Source organism: Podarcis liolepis (genome assembly GCF_965112155.1).
Source record: "Podarcis liolepis genome assembly, chromosome: 10".
Taxonomy (NCBI): Eukaryota; Metazoa; Chordata; class Lepidosauria; order Squamata; family Lacertidae; genus Podarcis; species Podarcis liolepis.
Window position 1 is genome coordinate 67538442 of NC_139562.1, and position 23052 is coordinate 67561493.

Genomic DNA, 23052 nt, shown 5'->3' on the forward strand with positions numbered 1-23052 from the left:
TCACCAAGTGGAACTTGGTGACTGACTTTCAGCTTTTGGAGTTGAAGGTTAGCTTTTTTTCTAACACATTCATGGTTGAGAACACCATTCACGGTTGTAAGAGGTTGTAAGAAGTTCACCACAATCCAATAAACATGTGGTTTGGCTAGCAGCCATATAGTAATATGGAATTAAAAGGGTTGGCTTCCTTTTGTGGTATTTCCTGCACTTCCCTAAAAAGTTCAGTTGTTGACACTTGGTAGAATTTCACAGAATTTATCAAACCACTGGTTATAATTGCATCTACAAGTTGTAAAGCACCAATTCTATGAACATCAGCTGTGTATTCAGTTGAATTAAAACAAGGCAAGAAAGTCAATGTTTTTGTTTCAATAGCAAAAACCTAAACATGACCTCCTGTTGTATCTAAGCAAGAAAGACAAATTAAATGCTATTTGCATAAGAAAGCAGGAAGCTTCTAGTGAAAGCTACACTGCCTCAGTAATCATGGGAAAGCACAACTTTTTATAACAGTCACAGAAGCCTTAGTTTCTCTTATGTCCCTTGGTTTTTGGCTGAGACTGAGGTTAACTTCAGCTCCACCACAACTTTTCTATAATAGGACAATAATTTATTAGATTTCTAGACCGCCCTCCGTCCATGGGTTGCAGAGTGGTTTACAATATAAAAACACAAACATACATAACATAGTAACAAACAAAAACAATATACCCTTCTCCAGTTTAAAAGGCCACAGCTTGTTCAATTAGCCAATGGCCTGGGAGAAGAGGAATGTTTTTGCATGGTGCCTAAAGATATGTAATGAAGGCGCCGGCCAGCCAAACAGGGAGCCAGCCAAACAGGGAGCCAGCCAAACAGGGAGCCACTGCAGAAAAGGCTCGTTTTCATGTTGTGACCCTCTGGAACTCTCATGGAGAAGGAACATGAAGAAGAGCCTCAGATTATGACTGCAGTGGCTAGGTCAGTTCATATGGGGGGCAGCCCTTGTTGGTAGGCTTTTAGCATGCTTATGGACTGCACCTTCAAGATACATAGAAGCCTGCTTCAAGTAGCAAAACACCACACCAGATTATGATGCCCCTGTTCTGTGCAATAGCTTTCCTGATGATATATGGCAGGCATCCATAACCTGCACTTTTCAGGTGGAAGGATTCATAAGGTAACACAAAACAGGTGTAGTTTGATGAGGTCACTCGCATACTGAACATAGCTGTCAACGTTTCCCTTTTTTTAAAGGGAAATTACCTTATTCCGAATAGGAATTCTTGCAAGAAAAGGGAAAAGTTGATAGCTATGATACTGAAGGGACTATATTAGCTATCAGTGATTTGCATTTCCAGCAAAGGTAATATATTATTAGGCCAATGTTGTGTATTTCACTGGAGTAATATGTGGAGACATGGCTTAAAATGCCACTCATCTATGAAGTGATGACCATATCTGGTGCAAAGTATAAGTGTTGTTGAACCAACTGGAAATAGTGCTGCTAGTGCTATCAACTTCAATTCTTATGTAAACGGACAATTACCAGAGTCAGGAAGCTATTTAGAAAATGTTGAGGGGTTTTGAGGAGATAGCAAGAAGGAACAACAAAAATTGGCAAAATAAATACAAGCAGAAAATAAGAAGAGATGCAGAAAGGAAGTATCAGGTCTTAGAGATTGTATAGGCAATATAATAATCTCTTAGCCTTATTTCTTGATTATGTAAAGTTCCTATGTTTTACACAATTTCAAAGTCTCTTCAATCACATTGTAAGATACTATATCCACATTTACATGCTATAAATATAAGAACAAAAGGACTTATTCCACAAATAAAACTCCAAAGGCATACTCAGTCCAAAAGAATAGTTTAATTGGGCTAGGGGTAGAAACCTTTGTCTCCTAAGAGGAAATGGCTATGCCCAAGAGATGGCTTTGTATCTGAACACCTCAGCTGAGGTGTCTCGAGATTTTAATCATTTAGGAACTGTAGACAATGAGTTAATCCACTTGCATATTATCCAGTTGCAGGTCTGAACACCAAGGAAAGGAAAAGATCTGCAGGTGTGCAGTAGAAGTCCTTAGGCTATAAAAACAGCTGTAACGCAGATCTGCCAATGCTTCGCGACCTGAGGGGAAATTTTGTCCTCTCTTGAATGCATGCTGAAATCCTGGGCAAAGCCTACCTATAATAATTCTTTAGCAGGGTTTTTATCTCCCATGTTTGTATGCAGAACAAAGATTAGGAAGGAAGACCTAGGTCACAGACAGTTTGAGCATGACTGCACCCCAACAATATATTGGGCCTCCAAACTGAATTTAATCTAATTTAGTCACTACTTTTGCACCTTTTTTGTAAATGGCTCCAGAAAAAGTTGAAATGGAGCATCAGCCTGTTTTCTGATTTATAGGATGGTGACTTGGACCACTACTGAAGCACTTTAAAGTCCCAGTCCACCCATCACACTAAGCCAAACTATGGCAGTAAATGCACAATCATGTAGGTAAAGAGGTAAAGGACCCCTGACAATTAAGTCCAGTCACAGACGACTCTGGAGTTGCGGTGCTCATCTCACTTTACTGGCCAAGGGAGCCGACGTTTGTCCGCAGACAGTTTTTCCGGGTCATGTGGCCAGCATGACGAAGCTGCTTCTGGTGAAACCAGAGCAGTGCATGGAAATGCCATTTACCTTCCCGCTGGAGCAGTACCTATTGATCTACTCACACTTTGATGTGCTTTCGAACTGCTAGGTTGGCAGGAGCTGGGACCGAGCAACAGGAGCTTACCCCATCACAGGGATTTGAACTGCCGACCTTCTGATCGGCAAGTCCAGAGGCTCAGGCTCAGTGGTTTAGACCACAGCGCCACCTGCGTCCATATCATGCAGGTACTCACAATTAAAAAACACACTTGTTTCACACTTCCCCTGTTCCTCCTGACTCAACTTTAGAAAATTATTCATTCATTTTCAATAAGGAATCCAACAGAAGAGATGAGAAAGTTTCTCTCTAGTTTCACATTCAGGGCAGGGACTGAACTTCAGGTTTTGTTTTTAGGAAGGGGAAATCTAAGTACAAGACCAAATACAGAACACTCCCTGATCTCTTGACGCTTTTAGTAGCTAAGATTTTATCTATGTGGGAGTACATTTTTACCCAGTTGATTCAGTTTGCATTGTAAAGACAGTTTGCTTATTTATAATAACAAACAGTCATAAAATATCAGATAGTACACTTACCTGAATAGGACCAGTCAACCTCTTCAATAATTTTGCGTTGCTGTCTAATGTATCCAGAAACAAATTCTAAAATAAACAAGCAATAATAAAACATGTCAGCATCAAGTAGTACAGAGACAAAATAGAAAAGAAACAGCATCAGTGTCAATGTGCTTCCTTTGTTCTATATTCACACAATATCGAAACGTAATTAACATAAGTTGTGCAGCGGTAAATTCTGAAGTGCAGGCAGTCTTCATGACAAACCACACACTCATAGCCAAGCTTCTAAGGCTATGCAGCAAAAATGAATTTTTGACATACAGTATCTGTTTATTTTATTTAAATCTTTTTATGCACCATTTAATAATTCAAAAATCCCCAAGCAACGTGCAGTCTAAAAAACAATATATTTTAAAAATACACAATGCTGTATATTTTTAAAATACGCAACCTAGAACCAGTAAGACAGCAATATAAAAGAGCATAAAAACATATGAAAGTGAATAAAACAGAAATTCGGAAGATTCAAACACATAAAACAGGGGCCAATTTCATGGGTCAGGGAAAGCCTGGGTTAAAAGAGAAGCTTTCACAAGAAACCTGCTGCACCTGATTGTTTCAGCAAAGGGGCATTCCACGATACAGGGGCAACAGCAGAAAATGCCCATTTATGGATTTCTGCACTATGAGATTCTGCATGGGGCAGTGCCATAAAAAGAATTTCCCAAGATGCCCAAACTGATCTTACAGGTCTATGCAGGGGCAAGCAATATTTGTTCACTCCTTTCTCTTTGCTTATCTAGGCTGATGAATAGTTCCGGTATACTCAAAAGCTTGCTCATTGTTTTGTGACTGTTTAATTGATCATCATAAAGGGGTGTTTGATTCCCCCCCCCCCGAATTGCTGATCATAAGCCAGCAATTTCAGGTTGTACAATTATTATTATTTAATTTTCATTTTCATACCACTTTATTTTTTTTAAGAGAGAGAAAATCTCAAAGTGGTTTGCAACACATTAAAACATCAAGTAAAAGAAACCCAGAACAAAACATTACTGAAGAAAGTCAAATATAAAATATACATTCAGAGCAACATAAATAAGTAATAGGAAACAAAAATATCATCTTAAAGATTTAAAAACAAAACATTACAAAGGAGGTCAAAGTTGATTTGGTACTTGTAAACAACAAACCTGCTTCCCCTCAACTCATCCCCCAATGTCATATAATGTCTCCACAAATAAATTAATTCTCCACAAACTGCTGAAGCTGTATAACCTCCCTGCAAACTTTGTGCAAACAAATAAGGATAAACAGGTAAAAGTGTAGAGGAAACAGGAAGTCCGGATGTTTGAAACAGACAGCTTGAAGAACAGCAAATAAGCTGTTTCGATAGAAATTTACAGAATGTTCTAAAGAAATTTTTTATTCAATATCTCACCTATAGTGGCAGTGAAATAAATAAAAAAAGTGGAAGCTTACGGGTGCCCAGGTCACCTTCTGTTGGATAGTTATCATTAGGGGGAAACATAACAGGATTCTGCTTGGCAGAGCATCTCAACATGCAGACATACAGAGAGAGAGAAGAGCTATGAAGAGGCAAAGACTGCTTAGCTTAGCACAAACTTTTCCAAACATTCCTTGTAGGCCTTCCCTTGTGTGTAATGAACATGTTTCAACAATTAATATATTTAGCTATAATTGGCATAATAGCTGTGGTTTGTGTTGGCATAGTTACATTGGCACTCTCTTATTTGGCAAGTGAGGCAAACTCATACTGCTAAATGCCTGTCAGTTATAATTTCTTTAGGATCCATAAATTGGGTTGTTAATTTAATTAATAACTAGATTAAGCTAAATATTTAATTTAGGCTAAATATTAATTTAATTAAAACTAGGAAGTTTTTCCATGATAAAGCTCAGAAACTGAAAGGAGCACATTAATCTAGCTGCTCTTGGAGGAAGCTGATTTTCTAGAAAGTTTAGCCCCTGTTTTGTCGCAGAAACTGATTTGGTGGCCCTGGATGACCTCTGTCGGGAGAGAGACAGGAGACATGTGTCCCTGTTAATTTTCCTCGACTTCGCAGCAGCTTTTGATACCATCAACCATGGTATCCTTCTGGAGCAGCTGTCCAAATTGGGGTGAGTGGCACTGGGTTGAGTATATAGTACCACTACTGACCCAACTACACAGGCTGCCAGGCCAATTCAAAGTGCTGGTTCTGAACTATAAAGCCTTAAATGGCTCAGGACTACAATACAGTGGTACCTTGGGTTACAAATGCTTCGGGTTACAGACTCCAGTAACCCGGAAGTCGTACCTCAGGTTAAGAACTTTACCTCAGGATGAGAACAGAAATTGCCCGGTGGTTGTGCGGTGGCAGCAGGAGGCCCCATTAGCTAAAGTGGTACCTCAGGTTAAGAACGGATCTCCAGAACAAATTAAGTTCTTAACCAGAGGTACCACTGTACCTCAAGGACTGGCACTCCTCATATGAAGCAACCCAGACCCTTTGATCATCTTCTGAAGCCCTTCTTCATGTTAGTTCCAAAGAGTGGCAAGACAAAAATAAATCTTTTCTGCAGCGGCTCCCTGTTTGTGGAATCCTCTCCCCAGGGAGACTCGCCTGGCACCTTTATTACATATCTTTAGGTACCAGGTGAAAACGTTTCTCTACAATTGGGCCCTTGTCTTATTAACATTCTATGTTCTTTTAAAATGTGTTTTTGGGAGGGCGGTTATTGGTTATTGTTTGGGTTTGGTTTATCATGTATTTTGTGTTATCATTTTGCATGTTTATGTTGTGATCTTCAGATAAACGGTGGTACAGTGGTACCTCAGGTTAAGTATTTAATTCATTTCGGAGGTCCGTTCTTCACCTGAAGCACCACTTTAGCTAATGGGGCCTCCTGCTGCCGCTGCGCTGCCGGAGCACGATTTCTGTTCTCATCCTGAAGCAAAGTTCTTAACCCGAGGTACTATTTCTGGGTTAGCAGAGTCTGTAACCTGAAGTGTATGTAACCTGAAGTGTATGTAACCCGAGGTACCACTGTATAGAAATTTAATTAATAATATAAGATAGTTTATGAAGAGTGCTGCTGCTATGCACTTTAGTCCAAAGTAATTCCATTAATAAAATGACATGGGGAACATAAACTGAAATTTTGTTTGATATTATAGGTATATTTTAAGTCAGCAGAAATATGGCAACGCAGGTGATGCACTTGTGGTAACAGGAACATACTCTATCAGTGTGTTTTGTTTTAAAACAAACTTTTAGTCAATTAATTTTTATTGTATTTTAAAACAAACTTAAATGGTGTGCATTTAGGCTACTAAATGGGAGTGGCTAGAGGGAGAATGTCTCACCAGTGGTTAAACAACTACTCTGTATGCCAGCCCTTAGCTAGACAAAATTCAATGTGAAAGCGGTTCAAATTCAAAAATGCACTTTTAAAATAAAACTGATTAAACAAATTTAATTGCCTAAGTTCATTGGTTACCCATTTGTTTTCAAGCTCAATGTAAAGTTCTTATCCTAACTTTTAAAGTCCTGAATGGTCTAGGTCCAGAGTTTTTGCAAGACCAACTGTACCCATATGAACCTTACCAGGGCCCTAATATTAACCTCAGAGATCCTGCTGTCTGGCTCTCCACTGAAGTCAACTAGGCTAGGAGATACTGCGGAAAAGGACTTTCCAATGGTTTTTCTGCTCTTGTAGACTTCTCTCCACCAAGAGCTCCACTTTGCCCCGCTTTCTAAATCCATTCCGCCAAACTTTTTATTGATCTTATTGCTGCCCCCATGTGTGCTTTTAATCTGATGTTGTGTTTATTATGTTTCTTTACTGCAAGCTAACTTGGGAGGGCTTGTCCTAAAGGTGGGTAGAAATATATTTTTAAATTGACAAAGGGTGATTTTGGAGCAGGTATGATGCACACATATATTCCAGAACTTTGCTTCATGAAAGCTCAAATGTGCACCCAATGAGGCAGTTGCAACAAGACAGAGGCCCCACCACAAACCTCAGCTTATGTATCTTCCCCACCTGAGCTGCCCACTAGCAGGTGAAGAGTCCAACTGCGTGGAATCTGTTTCTGTACCTCTGACTTCAATCCTCTCCTGGTCCTGGAAGACAGTGTAGCAGGAGAGTTGTGGGCAGGAAGAGGAGGTGTGGAAGACCCTGACTCTACACCAGGTTTACTTATTTCTCCCTCCTTCTGCATGGGTGCTTCACTCTTCTGTCCTGCAGCTTCTCCCAGGCTCCCCCAGATCACTGATATATTCGTCCAAGTCAGTCTCCAGTCTTTCTTCTCCTGGTGCCCACTTATTGGTATCCAGCCACAACTCCTCAGTTTCCAGCGGGTCCCAGACACATGCCTTTGGTGGCTTCAGTCCCACCAAATATGGAGAGACAAAGTAACAACTATACACTGTTACTGTTTCAACACTGCTCACCCACAGGCAACTGCTAGGCTTATAAATACAGTGGTACGTCGGGTTACATATGCTTCAGGTTACAGACGCTTCAGGTTACAGACTCTGCTAACCCAGAAATAATACCTTGGGTTAAGAACTTTGCTTCAGGATGAGAACAGAAATTGCACGGTGGCAGCGGGAGGCCCCATTAGCTAAAGTGGTTCTTCAGGTTAAGAACAGTTTCAGGTTAAGAACAGACCTCCGGAACGAATTAAGTTCTTAACCCGAGGTACCACTGTACACATTGAGTCTGAGCACAGACCACAGCAAGTTAATATTACAGAATCAAAACAGGTAAATGAAGCAATCCAAATTTATCCGTAAACCTTCAGAAAGTGAGATAAATATGCTACCTTGAGGGTCCTTGGTCTATACAGGGCCCTACTAAAGCCATACAAAATATAACCAAAATCTAAAAGATTATAGGGACCCCACAGTGCTATCAAAACTCAGGTAATTTTTCTCTACAAAGGTACAGTATTTGAAACAACCAACATAGACATAATCTTTGTTTTTCAGTACTATGCCACCCTTTTACTAACACAACAGCAAAAACATTTACAACATCTCATGGTACTGACATAACAAGAAAAGTCTCATTTTGGTTTGTTGAACCAAATAATGGAAGCCATGACCTTTCTTCAATTGTCATCTTGTACTCTATTTATCCCTCTATTTAAACAGGAAGCTCTTCGGTGTAGAGACACTCTCTTACAGGCTTCAGATTAGCTAACTGTAAACAGAAAGGTCATAGCAGTGTTGCACTAAGCTATCAATGTTCCACAGCCAGATAGAAATAGACTTGGAAAGACCCAAGAACTTTCTGCAACTAGAAAATGGAACCTTTATTGAGAAAGTGGGGGGACATACCATTACGGTTTTGTAAATAGCAACTATGAGGATCAGCTAGATTTGGAGAGAATTTTGACCCACTCCAGTCCATATCCCCCCCCCCGATACCCTCTGTCCCATCAAACCAGTTGTCAGGATGGAATGTAGACCTGCAGTTTAGTCCACAGTCGGCTGGCTGGTTCAATTATATTTTGGGGTTTTACTTCCATCTGGAAGCATGCTATGTTATCTGCATGGCAAAGCCCTACAAAAGTGTTAGGGTGTGTTCATATGGCTGCTTTAGCATGCAGCTGTGATTTTCCTTGTGCATTCCACAGCTCCCCACCACCACCAAGCTGTTCACATCAGTAGACCTTTATTAGGAATGGCTTAAGGACTGCAATCGCCGTGAAGATGGTTTGAGAAACCACACCATCAAAGGGTAACGTTTTATAACAAAGCAAAGGATGCATATGTATTTTGGATAACATCCTGTGAACACAGATTAAAAACCCAACACAGGAAATAGGAGTGTGGGGACCCAGCCTCAGTCTTTGCAAGCAAGCTCAAGTTCACTTTCTTCTCCTTGAGGCAGCATGCTGGGAATATAATGCCAGAAACATTGATGAACAGCCAGAATATCAGTCAAGTAGGAATGAAACTGGTCTTATGAGACATGCTTATGTTTTTACTTTATGTCAATTGGATGCAAATGGAAAATTGGATGTTTATCTGACCCTCTTATTCTCTGCCAACTTTTCAGTACATTTCTCAAATCAATTATCTCATTCAGCCTGACAGCAAAAAGAAAGGGGGGTGGGGGGTTGAAAAACCCCTATTGTGCTGGTGAAATATTGTGCAGATCATAATGTAGAGAGAGGGAGATCCAGGAGTCAAAATGGAGGAGAATTTATTTAAGCAATGCAATTCACATTTTATAATGTGGCCACAGACCTGGTTAAAAGACAACAACCACTGCCACTTCTGAAATAGAAATCTTTTACTCTTCACTGCTCTGATTAACTTGGCTATATGAATGCAAAGCAGGTCTTGACAGCTTTCCATGAAAACAGCCAACCCTTTTTATGGGTTAACACCATTGTAGCTTCCCTTTATACTTTGAACAGATTGCCATGGACACAGATTCAGAACCCAACCATTCATACCAGGTCTCTGAAAGTTTACACAAGTCTACAGAGTGAACAAAGCCAATAGTTTACTAGCACAATCTTTCTGATATATCTTCTGCAACATTTCCCGCTGTCTCTGAAGACAAAGTTACAGTTAAATTATTAATATTAACCAATATGAAAGGTTTGTAATTTTCTCTGAAGTTCATAACACCTAGTTGTATGGAAGCGATAATATATTTCTCAAATTATACCATATTTCAATAAATAAAAATTGTGGTACTTGATGTGTTCTGCTTAATAAATAATGCTTTTTGTCATTTATGTGAGGAGACAAAGCTCTATAGTTGCTGTTTTAGTGGAATATTCACTGCTGGGAAACAGAAAAACCTGCAAATTTTTGAGGAAAAGAATGACGGTGACCACTTGAAGGTGGGGTGAAAGGTGAGACATAGGTGAGACAATATTGCTTCTGGACACTATATGTGTGTTAATACAGGAGTAATGTGCGAAGAAAGAGCTTGTTCTGCAGCAGAAAAACATGTGTTGAGATGCACCTATACGAAGCCCAAGATTTGGTATTTGCATTCAGGTTTCATATTGCCCCTTTTACTTTTCATATTCAGAATTCACCTCTATGCATTTCATCAACAAACAAGCAATTTGTGGGTTTTTTAATTCCCACACCATTTGGAAGGCACACAGAAATATTCTGCTTATAGCAAAGCCTCAAAATGTGGAAACGGTGCCAATATTTGCATTATCATAAAAGAGGCATCTTGTTTATTCCTTAACCAAAGCAATCTGGGGCTCTTATTCTACTGAAGTCACTTTCCCTTTTACAAAGCTCATGGGTTTTAATAAAGGCTCCTTTTTTTTCATCTGGAATCTAATTTTGTAGCATACAAAGCTAATTATGGAGCTAGTGTATTTGCCTTTGATCTCAAAGGCTGGAAATTTACTAGGCTCGGGGTTAATTACTACTTTCTATCACAAGCCTTTAAAAAAAAAAACCCCTTCATAAGTCAAGGGTAGATGTAACTATTCTAATCATATACCCTCATAGGAACAGAATCCACAGTATACAAAAAAACCACTAATTAACACGAAGAGCTAAAAAAACACAGAACACAAACAAGCAGCATTTACACCTTCAGAATAGTTCCCCTCTTGGTATTAATTGCTAGATCGTGACTTTTAGTAGAGAGAATGCTTGAACTGATGCATTTAACAAATTTGCATTTATTAACTTCTTGCTTTTCCTATCCAGAGTAGTATCTGGCCTTCTTCCACCTTTGCATAGGCGCTTTATGTCTTCCTTTAAGTTTGTATGAGCAGTTATAATCTGAAGATGGCTCTTAAAATGGCATAAACACCCTGCCTTGGACAGCTGCAGTAAAAATGTACACACGGTTCTGAAGAGCTACTAACTTTGTGTCATAGGCTCCTCCCAGCCACAGTCCGGCTGGCTTTCCCCCCACTTTCCCCCATTTCACATCCATTCTCAGCACTGAAAGCTTCCTTTCCCTGGTCCTCTTTCCCTTCCTTCTTTCCTCTCATTTATACCCCTAGGGAGTAAATCCAGAGGTTTCTGTCTGTGAAATTACCTTTCTCACTTGATTCTTTCTAGCTGTGAGTTAACCTTTCCCTAACGCTCATACAGAGGAAATGTGGATGACAAAGCCATTCTATAGCTTCAGCAAATATTAATAAAAAGTGGTACAGAGGCTAAATGTTTAGGAGTAAAGAGGAGTGAAGAGCTAACCTCTCAGTTTGCACATCTTGTGTAAGACTTGCTGTATTTTTCGCCCTATAGGACGCACCGTTTCCCCTCCAAAAATGAAAGGGAAATCTGTGTGCGTCCTATGGGGCGAATACAGGCTTTCGCTGAAGCTTGGAGAGTGAGAGGGATCGGTGCGCACCAACCCCTCTCGCTCTCCAGGCTTCAGGAAGCTATCAGCAAGCCTGGGGAGCCCGCGGGAGTTCCTGCAGGGCTCCCTAGGCTGCGGATAGCAGCCTGCCGCCCGGCGCGCAGTGCGCCCTGAAGCAGAGTGCCCCTTGTGCCGGCAGGCATCCGCAGTTCCCGCAGGGCTCCCCACGCTGTGGATAGCAGCCTGCTGCACGGAGCATGGGGCGCGCTGAAGCAGAGCGCCCCGCGCTTCGGGCAGACATCGGCCAGCCCCACAAGCTCGGGGGACAGCGGGGAGGCGCAGCACCGCCATCCCACTGTTCCCCGACCTGGTTTTTTTTGGGGGGGGGTGAAAGGAAAATGTTTTCCTTTATTCCCCCCCAAAAAAAACAACTAGGTGCGTCTTTCTAACTAACTGCTTCTTTCAGGTATCCTGACCCTCACTTCTCTTTTGCACCATACTCAGAAAATATGTAGTTACGGGTGGTTTTTTCTTTTTACATTTTAAAAATAAAAATGCATATATATTTTCCCCTAAAACTAGTAAGGATCACAAGTTTATTTTTTAAAAACCAGATATGACCTGCAACAGCATGTGTATTTAGGGACAGCCAGTGCTATCTGGACCCAAAGTATTCGCTTAAGGCCCCAAAAGAGACTGGAAGGAAATCTCAAACCCTTGTAAAAAGATTTTTATTTTTATATGTGTTGGAAGCCGCCCACAGTGCCTGGGGCAACCCAACTTAATTCATTCTGGAGGTCTGTTCTTAACCTGAAACCGTTCTTAGCCTGAGATACCACTTTAGCTAATGGGGCCTCTCGCTGCCGCAGCGGGGCTGCCATGCGATTTCTGTTCTCATCCTGAGGTAAGGTTCTTAACCCGAGGTACTACTTCCAGGTTAGTGGAATCTGTAACCCAAAGTGTTTGTAACCCGAGGTGTTTGTAACCCGAGGTACCGCTGCAATTTTTAATGTATGTTTTGGCATTGTCACCCACAGCTGCAAAGTCATCTAGCTTACGTATAGATGTTCACAAAAGTGTTTCTACCCTTGGTGATATTTATTCCATAAATAAGTGCTAGCAATCAACAACAAGCACTCAGTTCACCCAGATCGTTAGGACCAGCTAAGCAACTGCATAAATTCCCTGAATGAGGCATATTGGCAATATACACAGTGATGCAATAGCACAAAACACCGAGTTACATAGTGACCGAAACAATATTGCAGGTGAAAAATATATGGGCAAACGTTTAGATTCAAGCACTGGACAGGCCTTGTTTTCAGTCTTGGCAATGCAAAGCCTATTCTTACCATGTCTGCAGAAAACAAAGGTGCTACTAAATTCATAATAAAAGATGGATCAAGATAGAATTAGATTTGCATGCCTGATACTGTATTATGCAACTGACTTCATTAAGTCATTGGTTTAGTTTTATGAAGCAATGCAATGTTTTGAACAATGTACCTTTCATTCAAAGTAATTTCCAACAAGAAAAGAAAGGGGGTGGCAGTTCCTATGGTAGAGCAGGAAATGACTATAAGGTTATTGACATCTAATGGGGAGCTTATAATAAGGTAATAGAAAAAAATCAGGCATGCAAGCTGAATTTTTAAGATTATTGTTTCATTATTAAGTGTCATTATACAGTGCAACCTAATGGCTTCTTTGGAGGAGAAAAATATTTCACGTGGCAATTAATAAATCTAAATTAAAAGATGTCTTATAGTCCTTTTAGGCTTTAAAAAAGTGAGTGAAACAGGATCCTGAGGCCAAAGAAAATATAAAATTAACCAGCTTATATACACTGGGCTTTCACTTATAAGATTCTATCAAGATGTGACTCTTAGATGGCTCTATAATTTTTTTAATTATTTTTTTTAGTTATTTACAAAATATTTCCCCCACTTTTAAGTCCCAGATGCTCAAAAAGCAGCTAACAAGGGTCATTGTTATATAATCACACTGTTCTTTAAAAGTTTTATTTGCATCTTCTTCATGTTAGAAAAGCTTGTTTCATCCCTGAAGTATATATATATATCAACATTTTTTATAAGGAAAAAGTCTCTGTGTGGTGGACTTCCCATGTCATTCTTTGTATTTAAAGGTTTCTGTTGCAATTATCACAAGCTTGCATTTCACCACATTCTAGTCACCATTCTAGCCACATTCTAGGCTTTAAAGTTCCTAGTATAATATTTTGTTATTAAAAAAAAGATTTAGCAGACATTTGGGATACAGTGACCAAGTTGGCATGTAAAAACCACTCACTGTAATTCAGACACTGGCGGAGCTTGCGAGGAAATGAGGGAGAAGTAATCAACTTGTGTCAATAATATCTGTTGGCAGGGTGCAATGAACCCTCAATGTGGAGGGGGCACAGGAGGCTAAATGTGGCACTGGGGGCTCCTCCTGAGTATGAGAGAGGAACCACCGGCCACTGAAGCCGCTCTGCGCATGGTCTCCTCCCGATGATGTGATAGAACATATGTGCCATGCATCGCACATATGACATCACACCAGGGACGCGGACTTATAAAAAATATTGGGGGGGGGGGCGGGAAAGCTCATGAATAATAAATAAGCTCATGAATATGCAAATAAAGTGGCGCCGCCTCCTCGTGAGCGAATAGGGGAGAGTGTGCTGCGCCTATTAATCAGCTCCGAAGGAAATTGGGTGGAGCTTTTGCTCGGGAGGGAGGGCAGGAGGCATGCAGCCCGACCCTTGGGGGAGGGGCGGCGATGGCGCTCTGCTGGAGGGGTGCCGGAGATTATTGGGGGGGCAGAGCCCCCCCAAACGAATTTTTGAGGGGGCTCGGGCCCCCTCAAGCCCCATGGAGTCGGCGCCTATGCATCACACGTGTGACATGCACCAGGCACATGACAACACACACAAGCAATGCATCCTGGGCCTCCTCAATCTTGGGCATGAGACGCCACCGCACACCTGTGTGGTTGGTCATCAGCATTGGCCTCGGCTGGCTGCAGGGACTGACAAGATTGCCTGACAAAATGTAAAACTTTATTGAGCCAGTTGGGGTCTGGTGGGTGGGTGATGGTTGGGTGGTGGAGACGTGGTAGGGCTGGGCTTCTGTGGGATCCACCCACACAGTTGTCCTGCCTGCCCCTTCTCTGTGTTGTGGCTGCCCAGAGTTAGGCAGGCAGCTCGTATGTATGGCCTTGCTGTTGAATTATTCATTTGCCATATTCATAGCCAGGAATTTGCCTGCAGATGCATTGGGCCTGTCTTCCTTGTTGCAATTGCCAGAACTTTTGGCAGAAAAAGGCATTGGATTGAATCCTTAGTCTAAAGCTGGGGTGTTGGGTAGCTAGGTAGTTGCCCCACCCCCGAAATCCAGGATAGAACTCAGGGTACTCCAGTAAAGGGGTCCAAGGCAGGGGTCTGTCCAAAAGCCTAGAGGGGGCTGGTGGGCCATAGAACACTGTGCAAAGTCTTGCAATTTCCCTACAATATGTTCTGAAAAGTTGACCTTAGCTGGAACAATCATTGCATATAACAGTGTGCAGTACTAAGAACATAAGTATTGCAGTTTATGATGTGGCTGTTGACTTTTAAATAGAATCGTAAAATCATGGAGCTCGAAGGGACCATGACAGTCAATTGTTTTGTATGACAGGAACTACAGGCAAGTGCTTCCTTGCCATGTCACAGTGCTGTGGGCATGAGAAAAGTTACACCTCCCAAAATCCTCCTTTCTACTCGGCTATTAAATATACAGCACGTACTGCATCTGCAGATTCTCCAAGTGTCCCTATTTTTCAGGGAAAGTTCTGGGTTTAAAGACGTCATCCTAGTTCCTGATTTGATCCCAGAATGACCCGCTTTTCCTTAGGATGTCCCTGTTTTCATTTGAGAGGGTGCAGAGGGTTGGAGGGTGTGGAGTTATGCAACCCCCTGAGCCAAGGAGATAAGCAACTATATAACCTTTAGAAGACATCTGAAGACAGCCCTGGATAGGGAAGTTTAATGTTTTAATATTTTTTATACATGTTGGACTTCTGCCAACCTAGCAGTTTGAAAGCACTTCAAAGTGCAAGTAGATAAATAGGTACCGTTCTGGCAGGAAGGTAAACGGCGTTTCCGTGCGTTGCTCTGGTTCGCCAGAAGCGGCTTAGTCATGCTGGCCACATGACCCGGAAGCTGTACGCCTGCTCCCTCGGCCAATAAAGCCAATAAAAGGTCCCTTTACCTTTGATACATGTTGGAAGCTTTCTAGAGTGGCTGGGGCAACCCAGTTAGATGGGTGGGGTATAAATATTATTATTATTATTGAATAGGAAGTCCCTATTTTAATCAGAGAAATGTTGGAGGATGTGCATCTGGACACCCAAATATGGTATGTGATAGCATCCCATCTCTCACAGCAAAGTGGAGGTGGATTGACATATAGAGAACTGAACTTTTTTACTTGCTCGTGTTCACGTGCTGCTGCATCATGTGAACATTAAGATTCATTGTTCTGGCCTGCAGCACAGTCAATGCCTCATGGAAGTCCAGCTGGGACACAATAGCTATAAACATCAGCCAATAAAAAAGCAGTGAATTAGTGTCATAGTTACATAAGTAAGACTTTTAAGAGGGCAACATATGCTTATTCCTTTGGATGATTAGCCCTGTTTCTGACACATAACAACACACTCTGTTCCTCATGCTATCTCCTGAGGCTTTCCCTGAGAGCTGAACAGTTTTCCAGAAAACCATGTATCTTGAATGAACAGAAAATCAGCTTATTTAGAAATCATATATGCATGATACAGAGTGTAAAATTATAACAAGTCATGCCAAAAACTAATGAAAGCAGAGCATTTCAGGAAGAAGGGAGCTTGCAGAACTTTGAAGAACATTTCAGGTCTTAGGATTAATCCTAACAGCTGGCTCTCAAATCTAGCTCTATACATAATTCTAGGACTAGATTAAGGTAGGATTTAAAAATAGCTGTTAAACCCCCTTACACCAAGTTGAAGATAGCTTTTATATATTATTTTGCAGGAACAGAAACTTGAATTGACCAAAGTATAAAATCAAGCATGCTTCATTTCCTCAGGGCTTGCATCTGTCATATTGAACAACTATGTACGTGACAGAATTACACATGGAATACACTTGCCCATGTGTGGCATAATACCCATAGCTAATGATTTACTGAATCCATCAATGCAGTAGGCAATAAATCACATATATTCCCCAGCCCGTGTGCAAAGAATTTGGTACATTGCTTATACTAGCCTAGCCGAATTTGTTTTATGAGCAATTTGAAGATTGTGTTGAAAACTCATCCTTAAAGAGAATGTCAGTTGAGCTTTATAAGCAATACTTGGCACTTGAAAGTATATTTCCCCCTTCTTTTCTGTGAGTTCTTCTTCTTCCACTTCAACAAACCTCATTCCAAGCATCTACTTCCAGATCAAACAGAAAGACTGTAAGTACATCAAGGCATTGAAGACCTTGTTCCTTTCCTTTCTCAACACTACAATAAGCATGACCCCCTGCCAATGTCTGTAATAAAAGTACAGGTCAAACGTTACAAACTCCCAACTGTTTTCCCCCATCCACCTAGATTCTCTGTGCCACATCCTGTCCAGTTCTTAATAGTGCTTCATCACTAGTAAGAGGTAATTTGAATCACAGCAATAAAGGGCTTACTCCTTTTCATTGTTACCATATAATCGCAGGCAGCGGTGCGGTGCCAACTTGAATAAAATATTGGCGGGGGGCAGGTAAGCCCCACCCCACAGAATCTATCACATGATGCAGTGCACGCACACCATTTGAATGACAATGACCATCAACTTTTGCGGGGCAGCCCCCTCAAATAGTTTATTGGGGGGCAAAGACTCTAGAATTTGGCTCCTATGATCACAGGAGATATACTAGGTGGCATTGATTCCCAAAAAGCAAAATAAGGCCCAGATTTTGGTAATCATCAAGTAGGTCACCTCAGCCTAAATTGATAAATAACAGAAGGAACCCAGTTCCACATCTAAGTCATGATTACACAAGAATCTATTTTTTTCATTACTGAATCATGCCAGACAGCCCTACCTTACTAAACCAGTGCTTGAAGGGTGGGTGAGGTGGGTGTGGATGGCTTCATTTCAAATTAGCACAGACTTCGTTTGGTCTGTTATCAATTCACCACCTTTATAGCTGTGTAAACTACAGTATTTGCTAACAAGCTTGAATTAGTGCATCCACAATGAAAAGAACCATGCTACCATGGGGCTTATTTCTATTCTCTAGCCTTGCCCAAGCCAGAGTTGCTTGTAGAGCTGGCAGAGACAGCAGGTTGTGGTTTATAAAGCCATATACAACTTGAGAGCAGGATACTGGGAAGATCACCCACCCCTTACAAACCCAGTCGATGGCTATGCTCTGCAGGCGAGGAAGGCCTCCTACAGATATCATCTTATCAGGACGTCTGTTCCACACAATATAGGAGTCAGGTCTTTAGTGTCATGACATCCACCTTTTGGATTTCCCTCTCCTTAAATATTAAACCCTTCTGAAGGTATTCCTCTTCCAACCAGCCTTTTAAGTTGAGATGCAGTCTGCATCTATATTGGAATTATTAAAAGAAGCTTTTACTGTTTTATTGCTTGTTATTTGCTGCCCTGGGCTCCTTTGGGAGGAATAGCAGGGGGTATATGCAATCAATCAATCCCAAGAGGGTTTTACAATAACTTGGGGGAAAATGGGATAGTTTTAGATCTACCTGAAAAGAAGTGGGATAGTATTCTACACCATACCATCCCACTTTGAGAACTACAACAGGTACAAAATCGACCTACTGCATTTGTATAGCTATTGTAAACATTTGAATATTTGGGGGACATTTAGCACATTTGCACACACATTCACATGGGTACATAGGGATGTATACATTTATCTTTCCCATCCCCATGTTTCCTCTGAGGCTTGCGCTCTAGGAGATGACACCGTGAGTCAGAAAGACCTCCAGCAGATTGTTCACTGCAGTCACGTTGCCATGAAGGGGAAAGCTGGAGCTCCCTCTGTGCAGATAATAAAGACTACTGGCTCATGGTAGGAACATTTCTCTGCAAGATTCCTACAAAACAAATCCCACAGCAGACAGCATGATTCAGAAAAGGCACAGAAGCACTGAGAATTAAATAGCAGCAGCAGCACCCCGAATCTTTTTGTATAGACCTACTGGCCGTGAATGAAGAAAGAGAATAATTCCTAAGCTAAACTTATTTGTATGAACACTTGAATGACAACTGTTGAGTCCATTTTGTATTCAGTTGCTGACTACTGAAGTTTGATCTCTTGCCTTAACCAACAGATGCCAAATGCTGAAAACTCTCACGGAAAATGGTGACGCAGTGGTGCAGTAAACAACAATTTTACAGAACAATTGACAACTTAATGTGAAAATTATTGTTTCCCTCAGTTGCTGTTGTTGTTGCAGTATCAGTACAATATGACAATATGTGCTTGCAGCTCTTAAAAGTTTCAGGAGCCACATGCTTCTTTGAAACAGGTTACAGATGTTCATGGTTTATGAATTATATATTATATTTTTATTCCAGATTACTCCAATAGACTTCAGTGAGGCTGCCTGAAGTGCCCAGATTAATCTTTTTCACCTGAAAAAGCTTGAAAATATTCCTTCTTACATAACCCCCACAGTGATAAAACAGACATTTAACAGGGGATGCTAAAGCCCCTACAGAAATAAATGAAGGTGTTCGTGACAAACTGGGAGGGAAATGTCAACAGCCGCTTCAGTCCCAATATGGTGGCATAACAAACTCTAGGAAAGGCTATGAATAGATATTTATATATTTGTTATATTTTATCCCACTCTTTCTCCCGGGAACTCTGGGTGGCTAAATGCCTCTCATTCTTTCGCCCTTTATTCTCACAGCAACCTTGTGAGATGTGGTAGGCTGAGATATAGTGTCTAGCTCAAGGTCAGCCAGTGAACTTAATCTGAACCTAGTCTCCCTGGTCCTTCTGAGAGGAAAAAAGATGGCCTATTTGGGACAGGGCTTTACTATCCTGGAAGGAGCAAGTTTACTGCTTGGAGGCACTCTTGGATCCAAGGAGCTTGAAGCTCAGGTGGCCTCGGTGGCTAATGGGGAGCCTAGTTCCTGCTCAAGAACCTGAAGTATGTATTTTCAGGACCTACCCTATTAATGTAACTGTTTTTTTCTTTTTTAAATTTACTTTTAGTAAAGATTTTCTTGGTTTACACCAAAGTACATGCCTTGTCTCTCTTTTTCAGGTTGTACAAATCAGTTACATTTGTTGTGAGGCATTAGTGTTTGAGTAAAGGTTTCATAGACTTTGAAGACACTCGAACTCAGAATGCAAGGGAGAAACATGCTAAGAGGAAGGTACGCTTGGCAAATCCACACCACAACCAATTCCTGCCCAGGAACCAATGTCCCCACTGTGGAAGGACGTGTGGGTCCAGAATTGGCCTCCACAGTCACTTACAGACTCATTGTTAAAACTGTGTTTATGGAAGACAATCTTACTCGGCTACGAGTGATCGCCGAAGAAGAAGAAGTTTTGAGTACAGTATAAAGTTGGGGAAGAAGAGGGGGGAGAGGAGGGGTGGGGTGGTGAGGCTTATATTATTTTGTATAGTGTACATGTGGGCAGGGTGTGGTTGGTTGTCTGCAGTGGGGTTTGTTTGCATTTGTGATGGGGGGAGGACTTGTTGGGTCAGGTAAGCCACACTGATTCATATGCTGTTGGTGGATTCTTGTTGTTGTCTTGTTGGGCTGTGTATGTGATAAAGGGGAGCCATACCGGAATGAAGGTGTCCTCTTCTATTTGTCCCCGTCTCAGTTTCAGTTTATTGGTTAGCTTTTCTAGTAAGGCTGCTTCCCATACAATTTGATACCATTGGTCCATATTTACTCCTGACAGGTGCATCCAGTGTCTGGCTATGAGGCTTCTGGCTGCTGAGAGTGGGTGGGTTATAAGCTTTGTATAATGTGAGTGGTCATTATGATATGGGCAGAAAGAACTCAATCATAATCTTCAGAATTTTTGTTTTAATGCATAGTCTCCCTTGCAGCAACTCACAGAGCAGTACTGCTAGGTACCTTTGGCCACAGTTAAAAGGGAATAAGAGTTAAAGAAGATATGGTGAGGATTGTTATCCTAGCCAATCCTCAGTTTTGGAGGCTTCTCCCTAGGCAGCATGAGAAGTGTGGCAGAATATGACTTATTCCTTCCACCATTTTTAGTAGTCCCTTCAGTTCTATTATGTGTGCAGTATATAATAATGATGGTTCTTTCCCCATTCACACCTATGGCTACCTTCACAAAGCCACAAAAAGGCATGTCCTAACTTAGTCATGCTCATTAACTTCAGGGGTCTTCTCTGGGTAAAACTTAGATGGATACCACCCATGGTATGGAAGCTATTATTACTCGCCTTGAGTAAATAGCTACCTATAGGACTGAGTTAAGCCAAAACATGGATCAGACAATAGCCTGTGTTGCACTGTGCTTCCAGGTCTAGTCAATATCCACTGGAAGAGAAGTAGGGAAGAAGAGGCTGAACCTGGCAAAGATGACCAGAGGCCTTCCTTGCATTGGTATTTAACATGAGCTTTCAAGCTTTTTGATTTTCAGTGTTCCAGAGGTTCAGTGGATAGTCTGTGCTAAACAATGTCCCTCTTAAGACTTAAATTGCTTGAAGGAAGCCATTCCTATTAAATTCAAATTAAAGCTTTTCCACTGACTGCTGGAATACTGAAATTAGCTGATATACAACATTCAAGGCAACAGAAAGCTAGTCACATTAAAGGAAACGCCTAAAGTCTTGCCAAGAAAATTTACATACACTAATGACTGTGTGTGAAATTCTATCACTGTGTGCACAGAAACAGGTCTTTATTCATCAAGATACATCTGGGTGCATTTATTTGTATACAATGTCCAATACACAAAGCAATTGAAAGAAGAAAATTGGAGCTGCATGTTGATACTTGGGGGATACTATTTGTTTTATTTTTCAAAAAAAATTAGTGCTTTTTTCTCTCTCCATTCTTTAAAAAATTTAAAGTTGTTACTTAGCTGCAACAACTTTTCAGAGCTATCTAGACATCACTTAACGGAAGTGTTTGGCTCTAAGTCAATTTAGTTCCATTGATATCCTTAGGACAGAGCTGACTTAATTGGATGTACGATTGAAGTTTTATTAATTCTCCAACCAAGTCAGAATTCTTCACATGCACAAGATATGCGACTTTAATTTTGCTAATAACATCTGAGATCAGTAACCCCTAATTTTCAAAGTGGGTCACATGAATGGGTGCTGGGATTAAAAACCAGTGAGAACAAAGACCAACAAAATGATCAGTGCAAAACTGCACTGCTCTGGTTGTTTCAGGATATAAAGGAGCTACTGTCACAGCAACACCTGTAGCCATAAATATCTACAGCAGCAGCACTCAGCTCTGATTACTCTGCCACCCACTTTTACATTTTTACCAAATAAAAAGAGCTTCACTGCTATATCCACCATGGCAACACATTCTTGTCACTGAGAGCCAGATTCAACTACCCATTTCTGTTAGAAGAAGCCAGCGCAAGGACTCCTGCTAGTGCAGTGGGGCTTCCCCCCTCCTCCTACATCTTCCCACCCCAAGTAGCAAGCAGGGGGAGGAAAGGGGAGATCATTTTATTGGGCAAGCAATTCCACTCTCAGTGTTTTCTTTGTAGCCTACTCTCCTTTATCCTCCTTTTAAAACCTGTGCGCTATCTCTGTAGTCTCTCTTCTCTCAGTTCATCTGTTTTATTCCGTGTCCCTTATTGTTCTGTCTCTGTATCTCCATCTGTTATCTCCTCCCCTTTGCTTTTCATGCTCTATTTTTGCCCATGCCTTCCTGTCAATGCTCCTTGTTGCTAAACAGCAACAGCACTAAAGGTGTCTACCTCCCAGTAATTCACATACTAATAGCTTCTGTAGTTATTACATACCTAGGTTTGCAACTACGTTGGGAATTGTATCTTCTCTCTACTGTTCTGTTTCAGCCTTTTCAAGTACCTCCCCTGTCCCAATTTTTTTAGGAAACAAGTACAGTCCACCTTCTGTACCATACATGCTTATAGCATTGCAAAAAAACCCCCGTGTATTGAAGTTGTATACATAAAGCTCGCATTTGGACACCCTTTAGTTATGCTGATGCAAAACCCTATATTTTTTTTATCACAATACACAGTGCTATTTTTCTAGAAAAAGAGATGCTGGAACTCAACACAAAAGCCTCCCTTGTTCTCTTATAATGGCAATGGCACCCACCTGAGAGGTGCCAGAACTGACTTCTGGCTGGAAAAAAGCCCTGACAATAGAGATGCTCATACAGCATCCCTCATAGGCGAGTGGGGTCATCCCTGGTGGCTATGCCCCTCTGCCACCTAGCATTCTGGCAATTCCCCATGCCAGTCATGCATTTAGCCAGTGTGTGAAGCAGTCCTATATGCATAG

The 23052-nt window shown here is 41.3% G+C and overlaps 1 protein-coding gene across 6 annotated transcripts in view; it reads right to left on the bottom strand.

The window, feature by feature from the left end:
- PTPRZ1 (protein tyrosine phosphatase receptor type Z1) overlaps positions 1-23052 on the bottom strand; it is a 109578-nt gene that overhangs the window by 76696 nt on the left and 9830 nt on the right. For all 6 annotated transcript variants that reach the window (XM_083463194.1, XM_083463193.1, XM_083463192.1 and 3 more), the window contains exon 2: positions 3224-3289. In XM_083463194.1, coding sequence (XP_083319320.1) covers positions 3224-3289 — 66 coding nt within the window. The remainder of the gene's footprint in view (positions 1-3223; positions 3290-23052) is intronic.